The sequence below is a fragment of the Acomys minous genome, assembly GCF_964271855.1.
Source record: "Acomys minous genome assembly, chromosome: 1".
Lineage (NCBI taxonomy): Eukaryota > Metazoa > Chordata > Mammalia > Rodentia > Muridae > Acomys > Acomys minous.
Genome location: NC_140483.1, coordinates 183,404,581 through 183,431,047, shown reverse-complemented (window position 1 = coordinate 183,431,047; position 26,467 = coordinate 183,404,581). Strand labels below are relative to the sequence as shown.

The 26,467-nt window shown below is 39.9% G+C and overlaps 1 protein-coding gene across 2 annotated transcripts in view; it reads right to left on the bottom strand.

Annotated features, from left to right (window-relative positions):
- Window positions 1–310: 310 nt before the first annotated feature.
- The window catches only part of IFT74 (intraflagellar transport 74), a 112,725-nt gene continuing 86,568 nt past the window's right edge, over window positions 311–26,467 (bottom strand). For both annotated transcript variants that reach the window (XM_084795550.1, XM_084795551.1), the window contains exons 14-20: window positions 15,610–15,663; window positions 14,637–14,734; window positions 14,048–14,174; window positions 7,806–7,969; window positions 6,484–6,609; window positions 1,127–1,187; window positions 311–591 (exon numbers count right to left, since the gene is read on the bottom strand). In XM_084795550.1, the coding sequence (XP_084651676.1) occupies window positions 473–591; window positions 1,127–1,187; window positions 6,484–6,609; window positions 7,806–7,969; window positions 14,048–14,174; window positions 14,637–14,734; window positions 15,610–15,663 (749 nt within the window). In that variant the 3' untranslated portion in view covers window positions 311–472. The remainder of the gene's footprint in view (window positions 592–1,126; window positions 1,188–6,483; window positions 6,610–7,805; window positions 7,970–14,047; window positions 14,175–14,636; window positions 14,735–15,609; window positions 15,664–26,467) is intronic.

The following is a 26,467-nucleotide window of genomic DNA, read 5'->3' as shown; positions in this document are numbered from 1 at the left end:
GCCACAGGTGGTGCTGATAAACTGAACACAGGTCATCTGTAAGACCAGCAAGTACTTATAACCACAGAACCATCTTCCAGCCCCACAACATGCATTAAGAAAGAAGAGGAGGAGGAGGAGGAGCAGGAAGAGAAGGAGGAAGCACCGATACAAATGTGTTTTAGGAATACTGAGAAATTGCTTATCAAAACAAAAGGATGGTTTTTACATCATGTTTTATATCAATCAAGGCATAAATGTATCCAAGTAATAGAGGGCATAGCTGTGGTTACTATAGATAGACACAATCACAGGAAAAGGAAATAACAGCTTTTTATAGGCAAACATTTTATTGAATTATTTAACTATGCAAGATATCTCTCCTTCAAGGAGATCACAAAAGCAACACATTCAAAACCTTTACACTCTTCAAAGGGACATTAATTTCCTTTTAGCATGGTTGAGGATGCGTCTAGCTGCAGTGAACTCAGTCTCAGCTTCTGCTGGCATTATGGAGAGCTTCCATGATGGTTTTATTGTAGTCTGCAATCTGTTTCATCACATTTTTAATAACTGGCTGGTAATCACTCTCTTGACTCTTGGTTGCGATGACTAATTACATGAGTTAAGGAGGAACAATGTCAGTAAAAACAGTAGTCTATGACTCAGAAAGGAACTGAAGTAGACTGGGTATTTGTCACAGTGTTTGTAGACAGTACAGGAAAAGTACAGCTAGAATAAATTTAAGATATAACCTTATTTTAACAAAGCACAAATTGAAACAAAAAGGCCAAATAAAAGTTGTTTCAAAAAATTCACTTGCAGTATAAACACTTTTGATTTTTTAAAATGTCAGGTTGCTCAATCTAATTCTACTCTCAAAACAATCTAGAAGAACTCTATACTGTCACACTTCCAAGAACATCGCTAGGCGTCACTGCTTTTACCCACTCTGCTACATGGTGACTTTATATCCCACTTCGGGTAATTCTCAAATCAGTTTTCTAGTAGATACTCGGAGTAAACGCTAACTACTAAAGAGCAGGAAATGATGCTCATCTTTATGACCCCCATACACTTCGCTCAGAGCTTTGCACATATTAAGCATTCAGAAAGGACATGTTGGTCGAGTTTGAAGGAAGGATACACTCTTTCATCACGAAATTGTTCTGCTCAAGGTGCTGCCACTTCCTCTCCAAATTTGTAAGCTAGAAACACAAAAAGTGAATGTTAACTGATTCAAAATCATTACACATCTTTTTGAGAGGGTATAAAAGAAACATCCAATTTTAACTCATACCTATTCCTTGTATTCTAAATAACCGAATGTTACCGGGGAAGAAACGTAGGTCAGACGAGACAACAGCACACATGTGAGACAATGCTAAACTCTGTAAAAGGTTTTGCTACATTTACAGCACACGCGTGAGACAATGCTGAACTCTATAAATGTAGGTCAGACGAGACAACAGCACACCCATGTGAGACAATGCTAAACTCTATAAAAGGTTTTACTACATTTATTTTAATTACAAAATAGTAAAAATGTTTATTATGTCAATGAACAGCCAAAATGAAAGTCAATTTATGGCTTTCCTAAAATGACTTTGAAAAGAAAAACGGGACACAGTGGGACTCTCTCTCTGAGTTCTGGAAGTCTAATGCCACAGAGTTAATACATATTCTACCACTGTCAAAGGTTCAGCCATACAGGAGAAACTTCCTCACTTCCACTCTAGGTTCCCTGCCTTGCTCCACAAGCTGAGATAAGAGCCGAGCCGCAGTGTGAAAAGTGTAAGAGAGCCTGTAAGAAGCTGGCACTGTTCCAATAATTTCTGGATCAACAGGAAACCAATGTGGATATTAAATTGATGGTTGCTTCCTCAGAAGACAATTTCACTGTTATAGAACTAAACTGTTTTTCTGATTTAATTAACCTTGTAACTCTGGGCTATGGTTTTCCTTTTTTAAGACACATGAGTTTTCCCTAAGCGCAGGACTGTCTGAAGAATGAAGTGCTAAAATAATACTCTCCCTGGCTATTCCAGAGAAGCAATGAACATGTAAAAGGATGTGCAATTGAAGAAGCAAGAACAATGTCTCTTCTTATTCCAATGTAAGAACTGATTTCAGGGCACACATATCTATGCTATTGTTTCCTCTGGAGAGATAAACATGGGCATCAGGATGGAATCATAGTTGACTGTGTGAAATAAATGGCTCTTGAGTGAGGACTCATTGAATCAGATCTCTCTGTCACAAATAGATCCTGGAGGTTAGGATGGCCCTAAAGGAAGCGGTCAGCACATTTTGGCAATAATTCTTTAATAACCTTTTGCAAAGTCAAGTACCAGACATGTTCCTTTTTGTTCTCACATGTCAACAAACCTCTTAAGTGCTATACAAATGATATAGGAAGCACACATGTCAAATTCCTTTTACATTATGATCCTCATTACTGATTTGCTTTGACACCTACCATAAGGTAAATGCCAATCTTGAAAATCTTATTTTCTCTCCACAGCTTATTCAAATAACATCATATGAAATTATAGATATAAAAACTCTTTTAAGAAAACAGTGATAAGACTTAGAGACAATGATTTGACTGTCAGACAAGATTGATAAAATATAAAAATATAAAGATATATTTAAGTTATGGCTTTTGTTTGATCTATGAAAAACACAACTAACCCATGGTGTCTGCGCAATGCCTCACATCATCTGTGTAGTAGAAGAGGAATGACAACAGTAAAAAAATAAGAAAAAAAAAAAGAAAGAAAAAGAAAAAAGCAGCCAGTCTTTTTCTCCTATGAATCATTACAGACACTGTAATGTCACAAAACTTTTCTTACATTTTCTCTAGCACTCATCCCTACTCAAAAAAGCTTTTACACTGTCAATTGCAAGTCTATCTCTAGGTTTTTCCATTATGAAATAGAGACAATTTTTTATAAGATTCTACTTCTTTCAGCAGAAATATAACTATCTTTTTAAAATAGTACATCCATACAGTGTAATAGCTGAAGAGAAAATTTAAAACATGCTAGATGTTTAAGAAAATGTTTAAAGATTATTTTTAACAAAATTGTTTCTTTTTTATATAAATTATGATGTGATGAATAGATGTGAAGAGGAAAATGTCTTTAAGCCTATACATTCCAATGTATTAGAAATGTTCATTTCTGGGTAAGGGGGAATAACATGACTTTTCTTTTTGTACTTGATCATTTACCATGTAAATCAGGGAATTTCATGCATTTAGAGTTTGATGTAGCAGCCTGATTAGACATGACCGTAACCAATCAATCCTTTCCTGATCGTACCTGCTCAATTTGAATACAACATATATGGGTCAGTTAGTAGTTAGAAAATATTTAGTGTATACCTGCCACATGCAAACTAGTAACATGGTGCTAGAGACAAAGTAAACTATATAGACTGTGTACCCACTGAGAGCCCATAATCTGTAAGACCTCAAACCCTGTTCAGACGTGTACCAAAGGTGAGTGATATGAAAGTTACTGTAGATATGTCTATAGACATATGAATCAAGAGCTTCAAGAACAGGACCGCGCTTCATAGTGTTATTAGAACAGCTTATGATTAGAAACTACTGAAATGTTCAATAAGACATTGGTTCTATAAACTATGCTGTACCATGTCGTAGTATATTATATATGATGTCCAAATGCACACTGTGGTATGCATATACATATATACACACTAAGTAAATAGACAGGCAAATAATGGATGGATGGATGGATGGACGGACAGATGGACAGGTAGGCAGGTAGGCAGGCAGGCAGTTGTGCTTTGAGATTAGTGCTGTTTTCAGTCTTCACCAGAAAAGCTTCTTCTTGCACTGGGGTTGCAGTTAATGTAGACTTTTTTTGGGGGGCAGGGTGGAGAAGGGGTTTGAATCATGGTATTTCTGTGTAACCTTGGCTGTCCTGGACTCAATTCGTAGACTCAACTGGCCTCGAGCTCACAGAGATCCGCCTGTCTCTGCCTCTGCTTCCCTGACTGTTTGTATTACAGGTGTGCACCACTGTGCTCAGCTAATGTAAAGACTTAAAAGTGGACAAAGGAGAACAGGTGACCAGGGCGTGCTCTGTCCTAACAGCACATCTGCGTCACAAGGAGAACAGGTGACTAGGGCACACTCTGTCCTAACAGCACATCTGCATCACAAGGAGAACAGGTGACTAGGGCGTGCTCTGTCCTAACAGCACATCTGCGTCACAAGGAGAACAGGTGACTAGGGCACACTCTGTCCTAACAGCACATCTGCGTCACAAGGAGAACAGGTGACTAGGGCACACTCTGTCCTAACAGCACATCTGCGTCACTAGGAGAACAGGTGACTAGGGCGTGCTCTGTCCTAACAGTACATCTACGTCACAAGGAGAACAGGTGACTAGGGCACGCTCTGTCCTAACAGTACATCTGCGTCACAAGCTTCTATCAAGGCTCACGGAATACTGTGGAAGAAGTACACAGAATGTAAATGCAGAGGTTGTGGAAGAGTGCTGAAAAGTACTGTTTTCTGGAAATGACACAACACCTGACTCATGTGCTCACTACATCTATGTGTACAAGACTGGTCCCATCAACACAGTTTACCAGGGCCACCCCTAACTGAGGGACTATGGGCACAGTCAGTGGGCACTGCAGGAAGGATTGCCATTTCTTAGTAGTGTAGCCACTGATAAGTTGCCCCTGCCTCTCTGAGCTATGAGAAAGAGGGGGCAGAAAGAGTTGAAGAGCCTATGGGGATGGCAGACACCAAGGCAACAATAGTTCCTTCCAGACATAACAGAAGTGAGGTATGTATGAACTCACAGAAACTACGGCAGCATGTATAGGACCTGCACAGGTCCAAGTCAGAAGGAGCCTCAGTGTGGAGAGGGAAAGTAGACATGAGCTAACCCAGAAGCTATCTCTAAGTATCAACAGCCCACAAAGGAAAAACTAGTTTCCAATGAAGTCTCACTGGGTATACAAACTACAATTAGCATCAGGCCCAAAGTACATGGCCAACACCAAACAAACTCAATACGTTTACACAGTTTTTGTCTAATAATACTTTGTTTGGGCACTTTTTAAAAAAGACTTATTTATTATATATATAGTGTTTTGTCTGCATGTACACCTGCACGCCAGAAGAGGGCACCAGATCTCATTATAGATGGTTGTGAGCCACCATGTGGCTGCTGGGAATTGAACCCAGGACCTTTGGAAGAACAGCCAGTGCTCTTAGCCTCTGAGCCATCTCTCTAGCCCCTATTTGGGCAATTTTATCTTACTTATATGTTGCTTATCTTGCTTATATGTTTTCCAGTTTTGTGTTTTTATAGTATGTGCCTGCACGCATGCGTGCATGCATGCACATGTATCTGTGTGTGTACACACATGCATGTGTGTACACACACACACACACACACATGAGTCTTGTCCTCTTTGGTTTCTTCCTGTTTGTTTTGTTTTATTCTGGTTTGTTTGTTTTACTTGCCTATTTGAGAGAGAAAGATGGTATTGAATTGGATGAGTGGGGAAGTAGAGACAATCTGGGAGATGAAAGAGGGAAAACCATAAAACAGAATGCATTGTGTGAAAAAATTTATTTTCAATAAAAAGTAAGTTGCCCACGATCTAATAAATAACACCTCCATCCACTCATACGCAAGCAATCTTAAGCTCAGTGGGTACAAAAAAACTGTGGCAAAGTAGGGCTTAGTAGGAAGAAGGTTTCGGTGCGTGGGGGAGGAAGGGGTGGTGGTGGTGAAAGCCCCACAGACATGTACGAAAGCATCAAAGAACAGAAGCAAGTGGGAAACAGCAACGAAAAGTCCCAAGCTAAATACACAGGAAATATGTGTGCATATACATGTACGCATGTGCACATAAAGTGTATATGTGTTGTTGGGTACATGTGTCTTATTTAATTCAAAAGAACAATAAATCTGTCTGTCACTGGAGTTTATGTTATATGTAGCTTTTGTGGGGTTTCAACAGAAGTTTGAAGTTTCTGTTTACTTTTAATAAATTTCAGAGCAATCACCAGGGTAGCAGCAGTGGCCATACTCAGGACATCACATCCGATAAAACTGGCCTCTCATTCAGGTCCACCGAAGGACTAAGACAGAAATTAATTCATACTAAAGTACAGAATTTCACTGTTTCAAAGCCAAAAAAGAATAGAAAGCTTATAAGGTTGGTCTAAAACCAAAATGAAACAAGAACAAAGTTGTTTGGAGTAAAAAAACACACACTAAGAATAAGAGTCCAGGTGCGGTGGCTCACACCTGTAATTCCAGCTCTGAGGGAGGCAGAGGCGGGCATATCTCTGTGAGTTCTAGGCCAGCCTGGTTTACAAAGTGAGTCCAGGACAGCCACGGATACACAGAGAATCCGGTGTCGAAAAACTAAAAAGGACAACAAAAGAACGAGACAGACAACATAAAAGAGGAGGGACTGCAAAATTGGCCTCTGCGTTCCCACCTGTGCATGTGTCTCATTTTCTTGCAGTTGCGTTTTCAGTGTCTCATAATCTGTAGTCAGCTTCTCCATTATTTTCTTAAAGGCATTTCTGTGGGTTGATAGTACTATTCTTTCTTGATGTAATTTCTAGATAGATCCAAAAAGTAATAAATAGAAGTCATATTAAATGTAAAAAAAAACACACATTTGGCTTAGAAATTTTAATAATTTATTCTGTAAAATTCTGTGAATTCGAGGCCACCCTGGTCCACAAAACAAGTCCAGAACAGCCAAGGCTACACAGAGAAACCCTGTCTCAAAAAAACCAAAACCAACTAATCAACCAAACAAAAAAGACTTATATACAAAAATACCTTTTGAATAATAAGGTATGTTAATAGTAACTATATTAATAACTCAATAAATATTTCCATGTCAATACTGACCCCAAAAATGTACTTTAAAATAAGGCTCCTGGGAAGGGAGACACTAGTGAGGCTGAAGTGGAGACCTAGAAACCAGATAGGACTTGGCCAGGGCCACTGTTCATAATGCTCTGTATTAGGGGGAAACATGCTGTGCTTTTGAATTATTGTCTTATTTTAAAATCTCTAAGTCTCTTTAAATTCCAGCTATACATATATCAAATTTTATTACTTCTTTTTAGCTTGTATGCCAAATAATATACTAAAAGCAGTAAGTCCTAAAAAGTACATATGAATCAGTGAAAAAACACCTGGGAGCCAGGAATGCAACTTGTGTGGTAGCGGGCTTCCCTGGCTTGGCCCCAAGTAAACCATGCACAGTGGCACAGCCCTCTAATCCCAGGACTCAGAGATGAGGCAGAAAGGTCAGATGTTCAAGGTTACCCCAGCTACGGAGCAAGTACTTTTTATTTCAATCAGAATTTCCTTCAAGTTCAGCCATGCTGTCAGAGCGCCCAGAGCATCTCTCTTGTTACAGCTATGGAACCCACTGTGGTTAGGACAAATGACAAGGAAGCCTGATGAGCCACAGCCACCGACTCTGTGACCCCCCAAAGCAGCACTCTGTTGATTTACTGATTGATTAAAATGATTTTAGTTACAGTGTTTAATCACCAAATTATTACTGATCATCCTAAAACAGCCTTGAACAATTGCTGCTCTACCTGTTGGAAACAGCAAGACTATGTGGTATTTTATACAGTTTACTACTCTTACAAGTTATAAGTCAAATTGTAGAAGAAAACTATTGTTTTAATATTAAAAACAATGTGTATACAAAATAAATGAATGAATGAATAAATAGGAAGGAAGAAAACATTTGGGTGATAATTTTCAAAGATTGTTTTAAGCACTTACCTTCTTCTTTTCCTCGGCTGATGACTTTAGAGCCGCCAGGTCACTGTATGTCTCCAGGTCAGCAGTCATTTGCTTGATCTTGTTTTTCAGAGACTGCTGTTCTTCTGTCATCTTACTTTCCAGAAGTTCCATTTTCTGTAAATCCAGCTGCAGACGCTGACTATCTGCAGCGCAGGAATTTAAGACAATAATTAAAATTCTACTGCTTTCACATACTAGCCTTGGGTTTTTACAGCCTCTGGTCATAGCATTTTAGTCACCTGACCAATAATCATTACTACTGTATGTTTCTTCTTAAGGGCATCTTATTTAGTATATATTCATGACTATTAGTTAATTCACAATGACCAGCAATATGCCTTACTTGTGAAGAGAGCATATTTAATGTTTATTTTTTTTAAAGTACTCAATAAACTTCTTGTGTTTAGGTGCACACCTGACACCACATTAGCACTTTGAATGCAGAACATTTTAAACAGCATGATCAGGGAGAAAGAGGGGAGGGAAGATAGAAGGGGGAGAGAAGGAAAAGGCTAGGGAGAGGTATAGGACACAGCACTAAGTTCCCAGAAAAAAACCCTTATTTTTTTTTCACAATACAACTGAACAGATGAGAAGGTCAGGGCTCCAGAGAAAACAATGTATAATTTTAAAGACAAGAACACATAGCAGTCCAGAACAAGAACAGAAATTCAGTAACTGGATATTTAATTCCATTTACTATTCATTTAAAATGAATATGAACAAGAAATACAGTGCTTCAAAAAAAAAAAAGTCACTGCTCAGGGAGGAGGAGGCAGATAGGTGGATCTTGGTGAGTTCTAGGCTGGCCTAGTGTACAGAGTAAATTCCATGACAGCCAAGGCTACACAAAGAAACCCTGTCTCAAAACAAACAAACAAAGTCACTGATTTTAAAAGGAGGTTGTGGGTTAGGGAGATGGCTCAGTGGACCAGAGTGTGCATCCCGGGGTCCACAGAAGTGCTGGGCAGGCATGGCCACTGCCTATGATCCCAGCTCCCGGGAGGCAGAGACAGGACAACCTGTCTACCTAGGTGAGACAGAATCAGCAAGTTCGGGGTTTATTGAGCAGCCTTGTCTCAATAAAGTGGGGTGTGACTAAGGAAGACATCTACCATCTGCTTTGGCCCTCCATATGTGCACATGTGCACACACATACACAGGCAAACACACAAACACAAAAATAAAGTGGCTGTTATACAACCAACCACTTTAAAGTTGGTATAAATAAGCTGGTATTCCTTGAATGCTTCATTAGCCCTTTCAGAGTTTTCAAGTTAACCATGTTGAAATACATATGTACATGTACATATCAATATATGAACAACATGATTTAAAGGTTAACATAGTTTCAATTTCAAGCTAGGCACATGCTTGTTATCCTGCCATCTGGAGGCTGAGGCAGGAGGGCTGAGTTCAAGGCCAGCCTGGGAAACATGGTAAGGCTAGCTCAGAAATCCAAAACCATAAAATCCTTAATTTGGATTCATGTCTTCATTAAAGTTAGAAACAGTTATAATGAGAATAAAGTGCTAAGCAAGTTACCAATGCTTGTCATAGCGCTTCAAAAATAGATAGGAAATGTGCTTATTACATAAGTTTAACTGCAAATGTAATTTGGATGTGTACTCAGTCAATACATTCAAGAACTATACAAACTGATTTGTTTTCCAGAGAAAAGGAGCAGACCTGTGGCTGGGATAGAGTGGGCTTATCTCCCTCTCGCATCAGGTCCCTGTGAAAAGCTGTAAGCTTCTCCAGAAGAAGAGACAGGAAGAGGAAGCAGTCTAGTTCCTTCTGATATGCTATGAAGTTGCAAAGTTTACCAACCAGTGTGTACAGAGTAGCAAAATCTCAGGAGGAGCCACTGTGACCTGGGGAAATGTTTCTGAAATATTCTGCCATCAGCACATTTGTTTACTCCCTAGAGTTTCCTTTCTAAAAATATAAATAAAAAATACAGCTAGCAAGACTCTTTGCTTCTACCCTACAGTACAAGTGTCTGTCAGCTTGTTTATATTATTAGCCCAGAGGAACCTTTTGTGGGCTTCCTTCTTTTTTTTTCCTCAATCATGATCATCTTACTCACTTGATCGGGTTCTTTTACCCTTTCTCTAAGAAGTTGTGCTGCCCTTGAGAGTAAGAGTACTTAGTCTATTAAGAAACACAGTGTAAAAAAAAAGTCAGGTGAGTTCCCATAAAAAAAAAATCTCAAAGACAGAAAGGAGACAATTCACAGAAGGGCACTATAACATACATTATCTCAGAACAGTTAAGAAGATTATCATAAACCTCTGGTAATTTTCAGATAAAAGAAATTTCTTAAGGGTTGGCAATGATATAAAGAAAAGAAAGAACAAAACGCCATAAGCTTAAACAAACAAACGAACGAACCAGTAGGTGAAATAAATTATAAAGTCCGAATTCAAATCTTAATAAAGAAAATTTCCAGAAAAGGAAAACATGACTGTAGAACAGACTGTATTTTTCATCTCCATTAAGGTCAGTTCTCACTCTTTTTCAACTGCACAAGCGGAGAAAGCAGAGCGACTAGTTTTTAAAAGGAAATGTAAACACAAAGCATAAAGGTATGCACAAAATACAGAGGCCTAATCACTGACTTTGTTTCCTGGTATTTATATTTGCCCTTAAGAAATATTTTTCAATGGCTGTGGCACCAAGATAACTTAAAGGAGGAAAAAGCTTGTTGAATTAACATCAGCCTTAGATAAGTGACTATATACATGAATTAATGTGATTTCCTAGTTTACAGAAAATAATAAAGGTTTTAAAATGCTCAAACTAGCCCACTAACCTAAAATTAGCATCTTGAAGAGTCTGCAGACTAATAGTCTTTACAGAATTATGTACATCATTAAGAGTAAAACAATTGTGAACGGGTGGATAAAGAAGAAAATTCCATCTTACACTACAACACAGACAAACCTTGAGTGTACTATGCTAAGCAAAATAAGCCAGCCACACACTTACAGGAGGCATTCTTAGATGGCAAGGCCCCAGAAGGAGAAGCAGAATTTTGACTGCCGTGAGTTAGAACAGAGGGAACAAGGAGTTTTTCAATGACAAAATGTCAGGTTCCCCACCCCCACCCAGTTTCTGGTGACAAATCAATTGTCATGTATTTTTTTTCTATCTCCTTCAATATTTTTTACATATACATTTATATTATCATATATATATGTATGTATGTATATATATATATATATATATATATATATAAAATAAACTACATATAGCAAGAAGAATCATGAAACAATCAGGAATTATATAAATGTTACATTCATAGTGCTTTGGCTGTTTGTATTTGGCAACCTTGGAGCAAACATCTTTCCTATCTTAGTGAGTCTAAAATTCTGGATGTAAAACAATATCTATCATATCTAATTTCTACAAACTTAAAATATCTATTTAGACCTAAAAACATCTTCACCCCTAAACAACTAAGCTGAATTGTAGCACTAAACTATCTGGTCTTCAACCCCATCAGAGACTTGAGATGGAAAAAAAAGTTGATTACCTGAGTGAACAGGAAGTGCAGGTTAGCAGCTTCCAAAATGAAAAAATGACAGAGACAGTGTGCTGCCTGATCAGTCACATCTGAGTATTTATAACTTTTAATCTTTTAAACAAATTGCCTTGGCTGTTTTAATTTCCTTCTTTCCTTTTCTTTCTTTTGAGACAAGGTCTCACTGTGTAGCCCTGGCTGGCGTTGAAGTCACAGACCCACCTGCCTCTGCCTCCTGAGTGCTGGGACTACAGGTGTGCGCCACCACGCAGACTTTAACTCCTTCTACAGGAGGACACAGGAGTTTCCGGTCTCACCAGTCAGGCACCGAGGCCTGTAGTCCTCTCTACTAATTGACTCAAAATGTCAGTTTACAAGATAAAAAAGGTCTGGAGCTCTGCTGCGTAATCACATCCACATAGTAAATAAGTACTACCAGACCACGTGGTGCAAACTGGTTGACACAGATCATCAAGAAATTAAACAACAAACACTGCTGGCAGGAATTAGGATTCTGAACTGTTGAATTCAGGACAGAAATCGGTATGGAGGTTCCTCAAAAGCTGAACAGTTATATCTGAAGGGCTCTCAGTCAACAATCACAGAAGTGCTTACACATCATGTTTATTGCTGTACCATTTAGAAGAACTAAGAAATGGAACCAGCCTGGTGCCCATCAACAGATGAAGAAGTAAGCAAGCTATGGTGCAGATACGCAGTAGAGTGTTAATCCACCATCAAGAATGAGACCGCATATCTGCAGGAAATGGTGCTACTAGGGATCATTGTGTAACACAAAGCAAGCCAGGTTCAGAGACAAACACCACGGTTTCTCTCACATATGCTAAAATTAAATTTATGTGTACATGAATTAAAGGTATAAAAGGAACCATGAGAGGGGAGAAGGAGGAAAGGAGGATGGGGAGGGAAAACAGAACCATGCAGAAGAGGTATTTGGAAGGCCAGGTGTGGGGGCACACACTTTTAATCCCAGCACTTGGATGGCCCAGGGAATCACTGTGAGTTCGAGGCTAGCCTGGTCTACAAGGCGAGTCCAGGACAGGCAATAGCACACAGAGAAACCCTGTCTTGAAAAACCAAAAACCAACCAACCAGCCAAACAAACGAACAAACAAACAAAAAGAAGGAGAGCCCAGGGGTCCCACTCAAACTAAGGCACCAGCCAAGGACAATACGTGCAGTAAACTTTAAACCCCTATCCAGATCTAGCCAATGGACAGAACATTCTCCACAGTTGAGTGGAGAGTGGTCTGACTTTCACACGAACTCTGGTGCGCCATATTTGACCACGTCCCCTGGAGGAGAAGACCTGGTGGCACTCAGAGGAAGGATAGCAGGCTACCAAGAAGAGACTTGATACCCTATGATCATATAGAGGGGGAGGTAATCCCCCTCAGGAACAGTCATAGGGGAGGGGAATAAGGGGAAATTGGGAGGGAGGGAAGAATGGGAGGATACAAGGGATGGGATAACCATTGAGATGTAACAAGAATAAATTAATAAAAAATTTTTTAAAAAAAGAAGGAGAGATACTCAGGGGAGGAGGAGGAAGAGTACTAACAAAATTGGGGCAGAAGGCATTGGAAATTAATAAAAACAAGGTACAATGACATACATGCATACATGTAGGAATACAGCACAATGACACTCATTTACTTTGAATTCCAAGCTTAAAAAATAAAGTAAACAATGACTAGGATATTAAATTTTGTGTATTTATAACAAACTAAAAGTTACAAAGTTAACTGTAGATATAAGCCAACATTGGAAAATATTATTTAAACATAGAATAGTAGCAATTCCCTATTTTTAGTATCACTTATAACTAACTGGCATCTTACTATCATTCAATATGCAGCTACAGTCCCATAATTCCTTATGTAGCTCCCGGACAACCATCCTTTCAACCTCACATTTCTTTGGATGTTAGCATCAAAACACAATACATATACTAAACTGCACAACTCCACAGCACGATCTGATGAGTATTTCTACAATAAAAAAGGTTCAGGTCAGAATCAGTTTTACTGCCAACAACATTTTAAACTTAGGAATCCCTGTAAAGTATAGTTATTCCATTTCTAGGATACTTAAACATTACTCTGTGGTGTGTGTATGTGTGTGTGTGTGTGTGTGTGTGTGTGTGTGTGTGTGTGCACATCGTGTGGAGGCTAGATGTTGACCATAGTTTCCCTCCTCAGTCACTCTCTATTTTTTAAAAATATATTTTATTAATTTATTCATATTACATCTCAATTGTTATTCTCTCCCATTCCTCCCTCCCTCCCATTTCCCCCTTACTCCCCTCCCCTATGACCGTGACTGAGGGGGACCTCTTCCCCCTGTATATGTTCATAGGGTATCAAGTCTCTTCTTGGTAGCCTGCTGTCCTTCCTCTGAGTGCCACCAGGTCTCCCCATCCAGGGGACGTGGTCAAATATGAGGCACCAGAGTTCGTGTAAAAGTCAACGGACAGGGCATTCTCCACTTTATTTTTGAGACAGGACTGCTCACTGAACCTGGAGCTCACAACTTTGGTAGGGCTGGCTGGCTTCTCAGTAACTCCAGCGATCTGCATGCTTCCACCACCTTAGCACTGGGATTAGAAGCATGTCACGGTGCCCAGCACTGCTCTCGGGAAGCGGTGGCCGTGACTACTTAGCACTGCTCTTACCTGAGGTCAGATTCCTAGCTGTTGTCTGTGACTTCTGCATTTCAGTGGACTTGAAGCTGAGGTCATCCTGCATCATCTTCAGCTCCTGGTTGGTGATGGAGGATATCTGTTTCATGCGATTTATATTCTGTATTTGCAGAGAAATAAACACAAGGTTCAGCTTTCCCATAAAACCACTACAAAACACAAAGGAAGAGATGCTTTCAACAGCACTTTTACACTTTTAAATATATTGTTCAATTTTGATGTTTTATAGAATGCAGTAGGATTCAGTCATGTTTTCACGTAAGTTCATGAGTTTTTCACTTGCTTCATTACCTGTAGGCAAAATTAGCTACACAATTTGAGGAACTAAATGCAGACTTAGAATACTAAAAATATCAAAGAGAAAGCATACATTTTCCTCCTTTACCATAGTACATAGAAGATTCTCAGTAAATACTTTCTGAAAACTTGGATGCTCATGAGGCATATCTACAAAGACAGGAATGTAAAGGAAAGCGTTTAAGTTGGCACAGGGAACACGGAGCCGCCCACTTCCTGTACTGTGACTTGGACTCTAGGCTGCCGAGACAGGCCCAGCGCTTACCCGACTGCAGTGCTCCAGCAGTGTGACGATGCTGGCTTCTAGCTGTCCCTTCCGTTCTAGCTCCTGATTCTTTGTCTCCTCAAAAGTCTCTATAAAAGCTGCCAATTGGAAACATGGTAAGACACACTACTGTTACAGAGTTAGCACTAAATAAGCCTGGAGTTTTAGAATTATTTCCAGAAATTCCAAGTAAATATAAAATTTAAACCATTAGCTTACTCTACATACTTTCAAATATTTAAAGTCTATCATCATTCTGATATAAGTAAACTAGAAAGTTATACAGGCTCAAAAGGAACAGCTGATACCACAAAGATCAGAAAAAATATTTTTATATATGACCTCTTTGATACAGCTATAATTATTAACACTTATAGTTGGCCATTGGTTTTATTCTTGAAATTAATATTACTAAATACCTATTTCATCTGGAAATGGCTTTCATTAAGTTAATTGAATGTCAGCTTAATTACAAAATAAATTTTGTCCTTTATTCAGGTTATTAACAAATAGTCTAAGAAACTATTTTTCTAATCTATAACTCATATATACTTGTGTTCTTATTTGCATATTCCTATGATAGTTCCAAAATTAAAAACAAATAGTTAAAATTTTACTATTAGTAGGAGAATAGCATCAACATACCATGCATTCTCTAATATACTTCCATTATAATTTTTCTACCAATTATTTTTTTGGTAGCTCAATAGTGTAGCACATTTAAAAAATTTTAAACCATGTGTGTGTGTGTGTGTGTAGCAATCTAAATTACATGTTAAGTGACACTATAACAGATCAATGATCTTATAAAGTTTTAAATAAGAGACAAAAGAGAATAATTTCAGGTTATGGAAGACATCAACTCAGAACTAAATTTTTTTAAAAAATCACTTTTTCTAAGTAAGCCAATAAGTATAGTGCCTAGTACAAATGAATAATGATCTAAAAACTATTTCATAGGATCATCACTTACCATCCATATTTTCCTCCCTTTTTTTAAGCTCCTTGTATTTTTGATTCATTTCACCTGTAAAAAATGCAAAACATTAAAAATTTTAAAGTCACTCAATACTTGATAGTGTCACGTCTTTGAAAGCACTAGCAGTTCCTCTCTGAGTAGGAGACACAACCTCCTGACTGGAGCAAACTTGCAGGCTCTCTAGTCCAGATTCAAGCTGCTGAGCCTGCACATGGGCACTGCCTGTGACAGCAAAGAGAGGCTCCAAGCGAGTCCACGCCATCTTTGAACACACTGTAGCAAGCCTGATAGCAGCACTTCTCACCCACAGAGCTTAGAATCTGGGAACTTAACCTGCTAAATGCTGTCACATGAAAAGGGATGTTATAGAAAGGTACAACTAGTAACCTAATCTGGGTACTGTGGAGATTTCCCTAAGCTTTAACATTCATGCTACATTACAAAGAATGAACAGGAGTCACTTAGATATGAAAAAGGCAAATGTCAGAAACTTTGACCAGAAATGAGGATGAAGTTATAAGTTTGTATCTCAGGTATCAGGAGGCAGAGTGATGACAGGGGAGAAACTGGAACCCACTGGGAATCCAAGATTCTGCTTAGGCAACTTGAAGAGATAACCGCATTGGCTGAGACAGCGGGTGGGTTGACGGAAAAGCTGCAAACAGAAATGTTGAACATACTGAGCTTAATGAACATAAAAGTCAAGTTTAAAAAGACAAAAACCCAAAGCCAGAAAGGACATCCCTGACACGGCAGCCTCAAAAAGGAATCATTAGTACAAGTGGACTGTGATCGCTTGGATGATGGGGTTTCACCGTAGCAAACATTGTGATGTGAAAATAGAGTCATTCTCAGAGTAAGACTGTTGCAGCTCCATGTACCCAGGGAGTCAAGCAGAAAGAGGATAAACTTGAGCTTGCTTCAGAGCAGTTTCTTCATGCCAGTCAGTCAGTCTTGGGAAAACTAAGGAAGCCTAGTGACACCCAAGGGGACTGAAAGACTAGCCAAGCTATTCCTGAGGGGCATTCCTAGTTATAAGCGGGCATTAAAAAAGAAATTTTAGGAACAAGAGCTAAAAGGGGACAAGAAGCACAAGGGTACCAGACCAGACAGTAGAACTCCAATTGTCCTGTGTTCTGCATCTTCCTCCACGGTACAGAACAATTCGCAGGTCTGACTGAGGCGTTAATAAACGTGGGGAGAGCAGCTTTGAGTCCCTGATGAGCAGGCAGGGAGGGAAGCGCAGGAGCAGAGACCTCGGCTTGTGCACAGGCGTTATGTGCAACACCTAACACTGACTCGTCTGACTAGTACATCTCCCGGTTAGGAACAGTTTGTATTACATACGATCTCACATTTTCAGACCAGAGAGTGACATTCACAGAAATGTCAGGAGAAGAATGGTGCGGAGCTTTGAACATGCACAGCATGGTTTACTAAGAGTCACAGCTCCTTGTGGCCAGGGTACCAGGGTTACAAGGAAGGCCTGGATCCTAGGCTGTGTAAGAACTTCCCAGCTGATCGTCCTGTCTCTAATGAAAGGGAATCCTCTACACATGTGTTCTGTTTATAGTTCCTCGTCTTTTTTTTTTTTCATGCTCAAGATACTTTAATAAGGCATTTCCCTTCTACTCTAATAAGATTGGTCCCAAGATCTTGTAATACCTTGATTATCCAACCCAAAGGGCAGCTTCAGTTTTCTCATTCTGCAGAATCTGCAACTATTGATAACCCTGTTTGACGTATTTTCGTGTATTGCTCTGCATTGCATAGGCGAGGATATTACCCTCTTTTATTTTAAAAGACCATTCTTTGTCTTTACTTATTTAAGCCTGAGTCCTCTCAATTAATCTTTTACATATATTAGTGTATGTGAGTGTGTGTGTACATGCGTGTGTGCATGTGTGCACTTATGTGTGCCACAACACATGTGAAGATCAGAAAATGACTTATGGGAACTGGTTCTCTCCTTCTACTGTGTGGGATCTGGGGATCCCACTTAGGTTGACAGACATGGGAGCAAGTGTCTTTATCCTCAACTCTCTAGTACTTAGCTGACTTCTAAAACTGCATTATATCAATAACAATCTCATTTAGTCCTATGACTTAACAACACTTAACTTCACCATTGCTTACTAGTTAGTATTTAGATGTCCTTCTGAGAACCTAAAACATAATACTTACACACACACACACACACACACACACACACACACACACACACACACACACATATATATCTTAACTGCATTCCCCCTCAAAATCTGTCTCTCTATCATTTGAATGTCCTTACCATCTGCTATCACTTAAGTCAAGGACCCAGGAGTCCGCTATGGTCAACACAAACGCACACTTCCTGTTGCCAGCAAATCCCATGAGAAGGCTTATCTGGCCAGCACCCTGCGTTACAGCTGGCTGGGGGATGAGGGGAAACAGCTCCTGCGTGTCTCAGCAGATTCCCAAGCTTCAGAACAGGTTTCCGATCATTCTTGAGGCAGAGACAAGCCAGAGCACTAGTGACCTGGTCTACGGTGTGGTTTCTCAATAGACAATTAGGTTCTGGGGCTGGAGAGACAGCTCAGGGTTTAAGATTCTGCTCTTCACAACAGGACAGGAAAGATGTCTACTCCAAGGTTGCCAAATCACTATGAATGTAACATTTATGTAATTCCTGATGGTCTTGTGGTTCTTGCTGCTGTACGTAGTTTATTTAACTCATGCTTAATAATATAAATGTATATGTTAAAACAGAAACATAATAAAAATAAAATTTTTAAAAATGATGAAAAAAAAGATTCTGCTCCTCAGGAAGAACAGAGTTCAGTTCCTAGTACTCAGTATCAGGTGGCTGCTTACAGCTGCCTCTCACTCCAACTCCAGGGGTTCCAATAATCTCTAGACTCAACAGGCACACACACACACATACACACACACACACACAGAGAGAGAGAGAGAGAGAGAGAGAGAGAGAGAGAGAGAGAGAGAGAGAGAGAGAGAGGGAGGGAGGGATGGAGAGAGAGATCTTTTAAAATGAAGTTAATGGGGCTGGAGAGATGGCTCAGTGATTAAAGAGCCCTGGCTGCTCTTCCAGAAGATCTAAGATTGATCCCCAGCACCCACACGGCAGCTCATAACTGTCTGTGACTCTGGCTGCTGGGATTCCAATGCCCCCTTCTGGCCTCCTCAGGCACTGCACTCACCTGGTGTACAGATACACATGAAGGAAGAATACAGCCCAGACGGTCATTTGTGGAAGGTTAGACGTTGGGACCTAACACAGTCTGGACTTAGCTCAGGCTGGCCTCAGAAGGACTGCTGGCAGGCAGATAAAAGTTTACATTACCCAGAACCCCATGTTTCTATGTAGAGGAATTTTAACTCAGAACATGGCTGCTCTGGCAAGAGATAACATCCAAAGACTTCTAGGTCTGTGTGATCAGACTGAACTATAGACATGCCTTTACACCCAGGAGAGGGGGCTGCAGAGATGGCTCAGTGGTTAAGAGCACTGACTGCTCTTCTAAAGGTCATGAGTTCAATTCCCAGCAACTACATGGTGGCTCACAGCCATCTATAATGAGATCTGATGCCCTCCTCTAGCCTGCAGATGTACATGCAGGCAGAATGCTGTATAATCAATCAATCAATCAATCAATCAATCAATCTATCTCCGAGTTTAAGGCCAGCGTGGTATAGAGCAAGTTTCAGGGAAAGGAAAGCTTAGGTCCAGGCATGGTGGCACACGCCTTTAATCCCAGCACCTAGGAGATAGAGGAATGTAGATCTCTGAGTTCTGGTCAGTTCTGTTCAAGAAGTTCAGTTGAGGCAGTGAGTTGAGAGATTGAGTTGGTGGCAGTTCAGTTCGTGGAATTCAGACAGTTTTACTGGGAGAGTTTTACAGGGAGAGGTTGAAAAGATAAAAAGTTAGACACAGGTGAAGACAGAGCAAGCCAGAGAATAAGAAGGAGCCAAAAATTAGAAAAAGTTGTTAGAGTTAGTTTCAGGGCAAGCAGAGCAATTCAGTCAGAGGCAGAGACAAGTCAGATTGATTCAGTCAGCTTGGAGGAGTTGAACTAGGCAGCCTGAGTCCAGGAAGACTGGAAAGGAAGGGTGAGCTTATCCAGCAGTAAGTCTCAGAGGCCGAGAACACGCAAGGCCTAGATTAGATTGTACAGTGGCTAGAAGCTTCCAGGGCTAGGCCTGGGTTAACAGATGGAGGCTGTAAGTCTCCAAGACGACAATTACACCTGGAGAAGAAGTTACCTCTACATTTCTGTCTGTCAGGAAGAGCTACTTCTCTTGCCTTGGTGAATATGTGGATCTGGTTCCCTATTGGCAAATACCTGCGCTATGTATCACAGTCCATGCTAACCCTCAGGCTCTTTTAATCCCTATCGACATGTACCTGTGGCACCTATCAAAGCAACTGAGGCTCCTCTGGCCCTCCAATCCCAACCTCTCAGGCTGCCTCCCCGCATCTACCGCCTGTTAATAACTTTCAAGGCTTTCCCCACTCTTTCACTTTTCTTCTCCTAAGAAGTAGCCTTGGTATCTTTGGACTCTCCAAACACCTCTAGCAATTCTCTACCACGAGGAAGTTCAATATGTACAACAAAGCTTTCTTCTTTACACCCACAGTGGTCCGATTCAGTGGTTTCACTGCTTGCAGCGTGGTCGTCCACATCATTTCTCTCCGACCCAGGCTCCTAGCCCTCTCACTTGGGTTCCTCCTGTGGAATGGCTTCTCTATTACCATTCTGATCTCTATGAATGAGTTTGTGTTCATTATCTTTCAAGACGCCTAATACTTTCTACAGTCTATACAATCATTTTTTGCTAATGCAAACTATTGTTTTAGTTGCTTTGGGAGTGACACCACATTAATTTAATTAATTTCAGACCCCACCTCTAACATTTTCATGTATTTAGTAAGCCATGATAATTTCTCCTATTTCAGTTTCAGTTAGTTTGGATAACCTATTAAATTACATATTTTTATACTTAGTCCCTCTGCCACACCTTCTTGTCTCATGTCAATGTAGCAGTAAGCAATAAATTCCTATTTCAAATACTTTTAAATTGCTATGTTAAAATAAGCACATTTAAATTAATGATTTTAACTTTTTACATTAGGCATCATTCAACTTGCAAAAAAAGATTAACTTTTGGTAGAGATGTTTCTTCTCAGCTGGGGAAACAGCAGTACTTCTAAGCACAGGCGCACTTCACAACCTGCAGTAAGAACTGGGGCCTGAGAGCAGCTAAGGCAGCAGGGATTTTGCATATGCTAATAAGCTATCTCAGCGCTGCCACACAAGTCAGGTATGCTAACAACTAATATGTGACAATGGTTTTTCTTGCTACTCTTGCCTCTCTCTTCTCTCTCTCTCTCTCTCTCTCTCTCTCTCTCTCTCTCTCTCTCTCTCTCTCTCTCTCTCTCTCTCTCTCTCACACACACACACACCAGATCATCTTTAGCACAAAAATAATCCCACCACCTTTTAAATATGGCTTTGCTTTTGTGACTTAGGCTGGCCCGAAACTGGCTTCTAACAATGTACAAATTGTCCCTTACCAATGCAAGATATCTATATCTATACATATGTCTTAGTTTTTATTAGTTAAAATGATATACCTTGGCAGCTCCACAGCTGGTCTTGAACTCAATCCCTCTGCCTCACTATTTTAAGAGCTAAAATTATAGGCATGTACTGCCATGAATAATTCTTATTTTCCTTTGTAAAGTGAGGAAATTAGACTACTGACATGGCTCTGAGGTTTTGAAAAAGCATTTGCCCTGCAAGCCTGACAGCCAGAGTTAACTCTCTAAAACTTACATTACAGGAAGAAAACCAACCCCTGCCAGTGGTCCTCACACTGGCATACACCAATAATACTAATTTATTTTAAAGATGAAAAATGAGGTTGGGTTGGGTGCAGCTAGCAAGCATGTTCAAGATCAAACAGCTAAAGAAGCAGTGTGTGGACTGATAGAGATAATCTGCCTTATTTTTTTATTTTACCTGCATATCACTATTAACTAAAATCTCCTAAACAAACCTTATGCATTATCTATGTAAGAGGTATCTCATGTTAGTTATAGCAAAGACATGGCTACGTGAAGAGACCTTGTATAAAAAATAATATAGTGGTCATGTCAATTGCTAGTCTACTTTTATCACAAGAATATGCATCTTAGGTATAGCAGATGAATATGACTCTATAGAAAGACAAGGTCTTCAAAAACCCCAGAGACATGCAGAATATGGCATTTAAAAATGTTTTTATTACTTTAAAGATTCATTGACAATGAGACATGTTAACTCCTGGCAACACCCAGTCTACCTTAAAGAAGAAGATGAGCATCAAAGAACCTCATTATGGAGATGGCTTCAAATGTGGCAAACAAGCCACTGGGTAAATGGTCATTTATACCACAGACAGAATTCTGCCTAAAAAAAGGACAAACTTGGATGTAGGCATAGTCGATGGCCAAACTCTGCCAAGACAGTGTAAGTAAGTCCTCAGTAGTTCCTGCCTCACAAATATGTCTGTCAGATATACTGGGCCAGAAGGCTGAAGAAGATGCTCCAATGTTATAGAGAGTTTTGGGTCACTATTCAGTTAGCAAACTGTCTCTGTCGTCTTTTCATTTGGAAAGCTACTAGCCTGCACTCCCAGCATCCTCAGATAATCAAGTTTACTCCTTGTTAAGTCTCTGAGGGAGGTGAAGACCAGGTAGCTTAGTTTTACAATGAAGATGTTTTTAGGTCTAGATAGGTGTTCTAAGTTGATAATGACAATATGTGATGGAGATTGATTTACATTCAGAAATTTAGATGCACCAAGATAGGAAAGATGTCTTCTTCAAGGCTGTCAAATACAAATAGCCAAAACACTAAGAATGTAACATTTATATAATTCCTGATTGTGTCACGGTTCTTCTTGCCATAGGTAATCTATTGCACATATGTGTAATAATATAAATGTATATGTACAAAAATAAAATAATTTAAAAAATAAAGTACAAGTGGGTATAAATTAAAGGTTACACTCTTACCTGAAAAAATGTAATATCCTCCTACAGGCAAACTATATTTTGATTATTCAAAGCTATATATAAATTATGGAGTGATTATAAGTAATTATCTCATGTTAGGATAGTGATCTGGAGTCCCTACATACTTCATGTGCACCTCAACTATATCCACCACACCGTCATTATCAGATATTTATGTCTGTGACAGACATATAATCAAATTATCACGCTGTCTAACCCAAATCTGGGGTAATACTGGAGTCTACAAATGAAGGCATAATTATTTAGTAACTATGCTCAAACAGTTGTCTTGAAAAAGCACATGAATGTGACTGTACTTTGTTAACTGTGTATGTCAACTCTAATATACATAAACAGATTCTTAGAAAATTAGCCCCACCTTATGGATCTTGGTAAAACTGCACACTTAGGCCTTGGGCAACAATCACGGGAACTTGGAGGTCATGGAGTGGGTGTGTTATTTTAACTAACAAAACCCAGGACATATATATAGCTTACACTGGTGAAAAACAAGGTCCATACACTGCTTCCAGCTGTAGTAAATGGCTCCATCTTTTGTGAGGAATTAACAAAATTAAAAGTAATAACTCTGACCTCTTCTGGCTGAAACTTCACTTGTAAAACTTTATTCTGTAGAATATACATGCTTATAATTAAAGACTACATATGAGCAATGGTTACCTCTGAAGACTCAGGTGAGTTTAAAAGAACAACTTTTTACTGCATACGCTTTCTTATTGTTTGAATTTATTACATCAAATAGATAACAGATATACCAAGGTGTTGTGACATTGCTCAGGCTCCTCTCTGCCTCCTAACCTCAAGCTATCCTCCAGCCTGGCTTTTCCCATGCAGCCTTCCGAGACTACAGGAGCTTGTCACCATACCCAGGTTGGGCACTGCTCTATTTGTGACAGGGTTCCACTTTGTAACTCAAACCTGACCTTTCAACTTGAAATTTTGATTTCCCCTCACAACTGCTAGGATTACAGGCATTTGCAACCACAATATAATCAAGGAAAGAATTGTTAAGAGCACGAAAAGGTGACTGAGGCCAACTGAAAAGTCAATAAAAGCGTATGAGAATGGTCCTTTGCAATACAACACACAACCACAAAAATACTTTTAAAAAACAGTAAAGTGAAGTGCACACAAGCTGACTGAACTAAAGAGTCTCGGTCAGCTTTGTAGGTAATGACTTCTCAGTACAGATGATGACAGCTTGAGCACACACTTCTTTCCTTGCACTGACTATGCAGGTCAGGTGGGCCTCCAGCCTGCTGTGGCTGCCTCCTGACGGCTGGGATTAAAGGTGTGCACCACTGCGGTGAGCTGCGCAGCCACTTCTAATACTGACTCTTCTCCAGGCCCTCTTAAAATGACAACAGAAAGTCGTTTCTCTGGTTTTGTTTGTTTGTTTGCTTGCTTTTTAAAGTATCAACTCCAAAGAATAGGAAATACGAAAGAAGACAATAGAAATAAAAATTTGGAAAACAGAAACAGACAATCAATTGATAACTAATTTATCAGACCTGAAAAAGCTTCAGCCTAAACTAACAATGAGCAAAGCTCAAAACCATGTGATTTCAAAACAGCCAGTAACTCTGCACAGTAGGGTAATTACTTGTCTTCAGCACCTATTCCACAAAAGGTTTGGAGATGCATTATAATAGTAACAGTGTTTTATCAGGATTTATTAAATGTAGAAGAATAAAGAGAAAAATAAAGCTCTGGTTTGAGGTAAATGGACCAAGATATGTTACTATGAGGGACTAACGCATGAGGTGTAGCCTCTCAAGCGGTAAATCATAATAAAATACAATATTTCCTAGCAATCGTTTTCCAAAAAGCAAGTGGCTGTCATACCTGAGGACCTGGTCACCCTCCATAGCACCAGGACAGGGGAAGGGAGAAACACCACGAGATACAAGCCTTCAGAGAAAAGGCGCTATTAGTACCCTACTTTGCCTGTTTAGTTATACTCTTACTTACTGTTTTGCTTGAGGCAACATGCTTTTTCCATAGTTCCTTTGTTACAAAACTAATACTTTAAACAGGAATCATTTGGTTCACACCTAAGAGACTGAGTTAACACCACCAAGATTTTGAGGCCAGCTTTGTAGCAAGCACTTACTTAAAAATAAGAGAGTAGCAATTAAAGATATATTTACTTGGGGGTCCAAGCTGTTGTCATCTTTTCAGTCGTCCCACTGTCCTTGGCCCCTGTTTACTTGTTATTCTGGAGACAGGGCAAGTTTTCAAACCTTTCAGTTCTGCTTTTTACTCATCTTTGTGTCAATTTGGCAAAAGCTGTTAGCACAACCTACACAATCCTGTATGCTGAGCTCTTCTGAAATTTCCTCTCCCAATTCACAAGTCAGATCTTTAAGATTCAGCGCCATGCATAATCTCAGGACACCTACCAAGCACAGACAAGTTCCTTGCCAGCGCACAATATGCATGATCTAATTCTCTTCCCACTTGAAGCACCATGAGCACACTTTCTACGATTTGCAATCTCACTGGCATCCTGCTCCTCTTCTTTCTCCCAGGATTAAAGTATTCTCGGCATTCTTTGGACCATTTCTTCAAACTTCTCTACATCCCTCCTATAAATCAGTTCCAAAGGCTTAAAGATCACATACCAAGTTTAGTTACAGCCACATACACTCCTATGATATAAATTTTGTTTTGGGGGAGTAAAAAGGAACTTGAAACCCTGTAGCCTAGGCTGTCCTTGAACGCAGTATGTAGCTCAAGTTAACCTTTAACTTTCAACACTCCTTTGTCCTCAGCCTCCTGGGTACTGTGGTTATCAACTTGTACCAGAACACCCAGCTTGGTAACAATTTTCTGTTAGTTGTTTTTTTGTTGTTGTTGTTTTGTTTTTTGTTTTTTGTTTTACTTAAAGCATCAATTTAAGAGAAAAAAAAGATTTTTGGCTCATTTTTAGAGGTATCCATCCATCACGGCAAGGACTGAGGCAGCTCACACCATGGAAGCCAGAAAGCAGAAAGAGCCAATGTCTGTGCTCCCTGGCTCTCCAGCACATGGCCTGATACTGCCCACATTTCAGCTGCTCTTACTCCGTAAGGTCAGCATCACAGAAAACACGCTCACAGATACACTGCTCATTTCTGTGCTCTGTAATTAAACCAGGTGGACAGAATTTACCATCCCAGGTGAAAATGGAGATACAGACAAAAAAAAATCTACCACCTATTGGAAAACATGAATCCAAGGTAGGGGATCCTCTGCAAAGTAATAAAATCTTTGTAGTCAAGCTGGCTGGAAAGTGCATACCTCTATCCTAAAATGAGAGGACCCAAAGAACAGGTCAGAGCTCAACTGCCACCTTTAGTTCATTGTACAGTTCTTCTTTCTTAAATTATGGATTCCTGCTCCTCCTCCTTCTCCTCCTCCTCCTCCGGCTCCTCCTCCTCCTCCTCCTCCCAGACAGGATTTCTCTGCATAGCCTTGGCTGTTCTGGACAGGCTTTGTAGAACAGGCTGGCCTCAAACTCATCGTGACCCGCCTGCCTCTGCCTCCTGGATGCTGGGATTGCAAGCACGCGCCACCAGACCCAGCAAATTTTGTTTTTTTTTTTAGGTTTTCCGACAAGCACTCACTTCCCAGTACAGTGCTGATGAACTAGATGACTGAAGTGTGTTAAGAAGTAACCCCTGCCCTTGAGGGCGTACGTCAGGAAGACAACCAAACACATGCTGCAGGAACATGGAGGCAGGTTCTCAGCTCAGCCGAGAGCTAGCTAGGAAAGAACGCTGAGCTGTG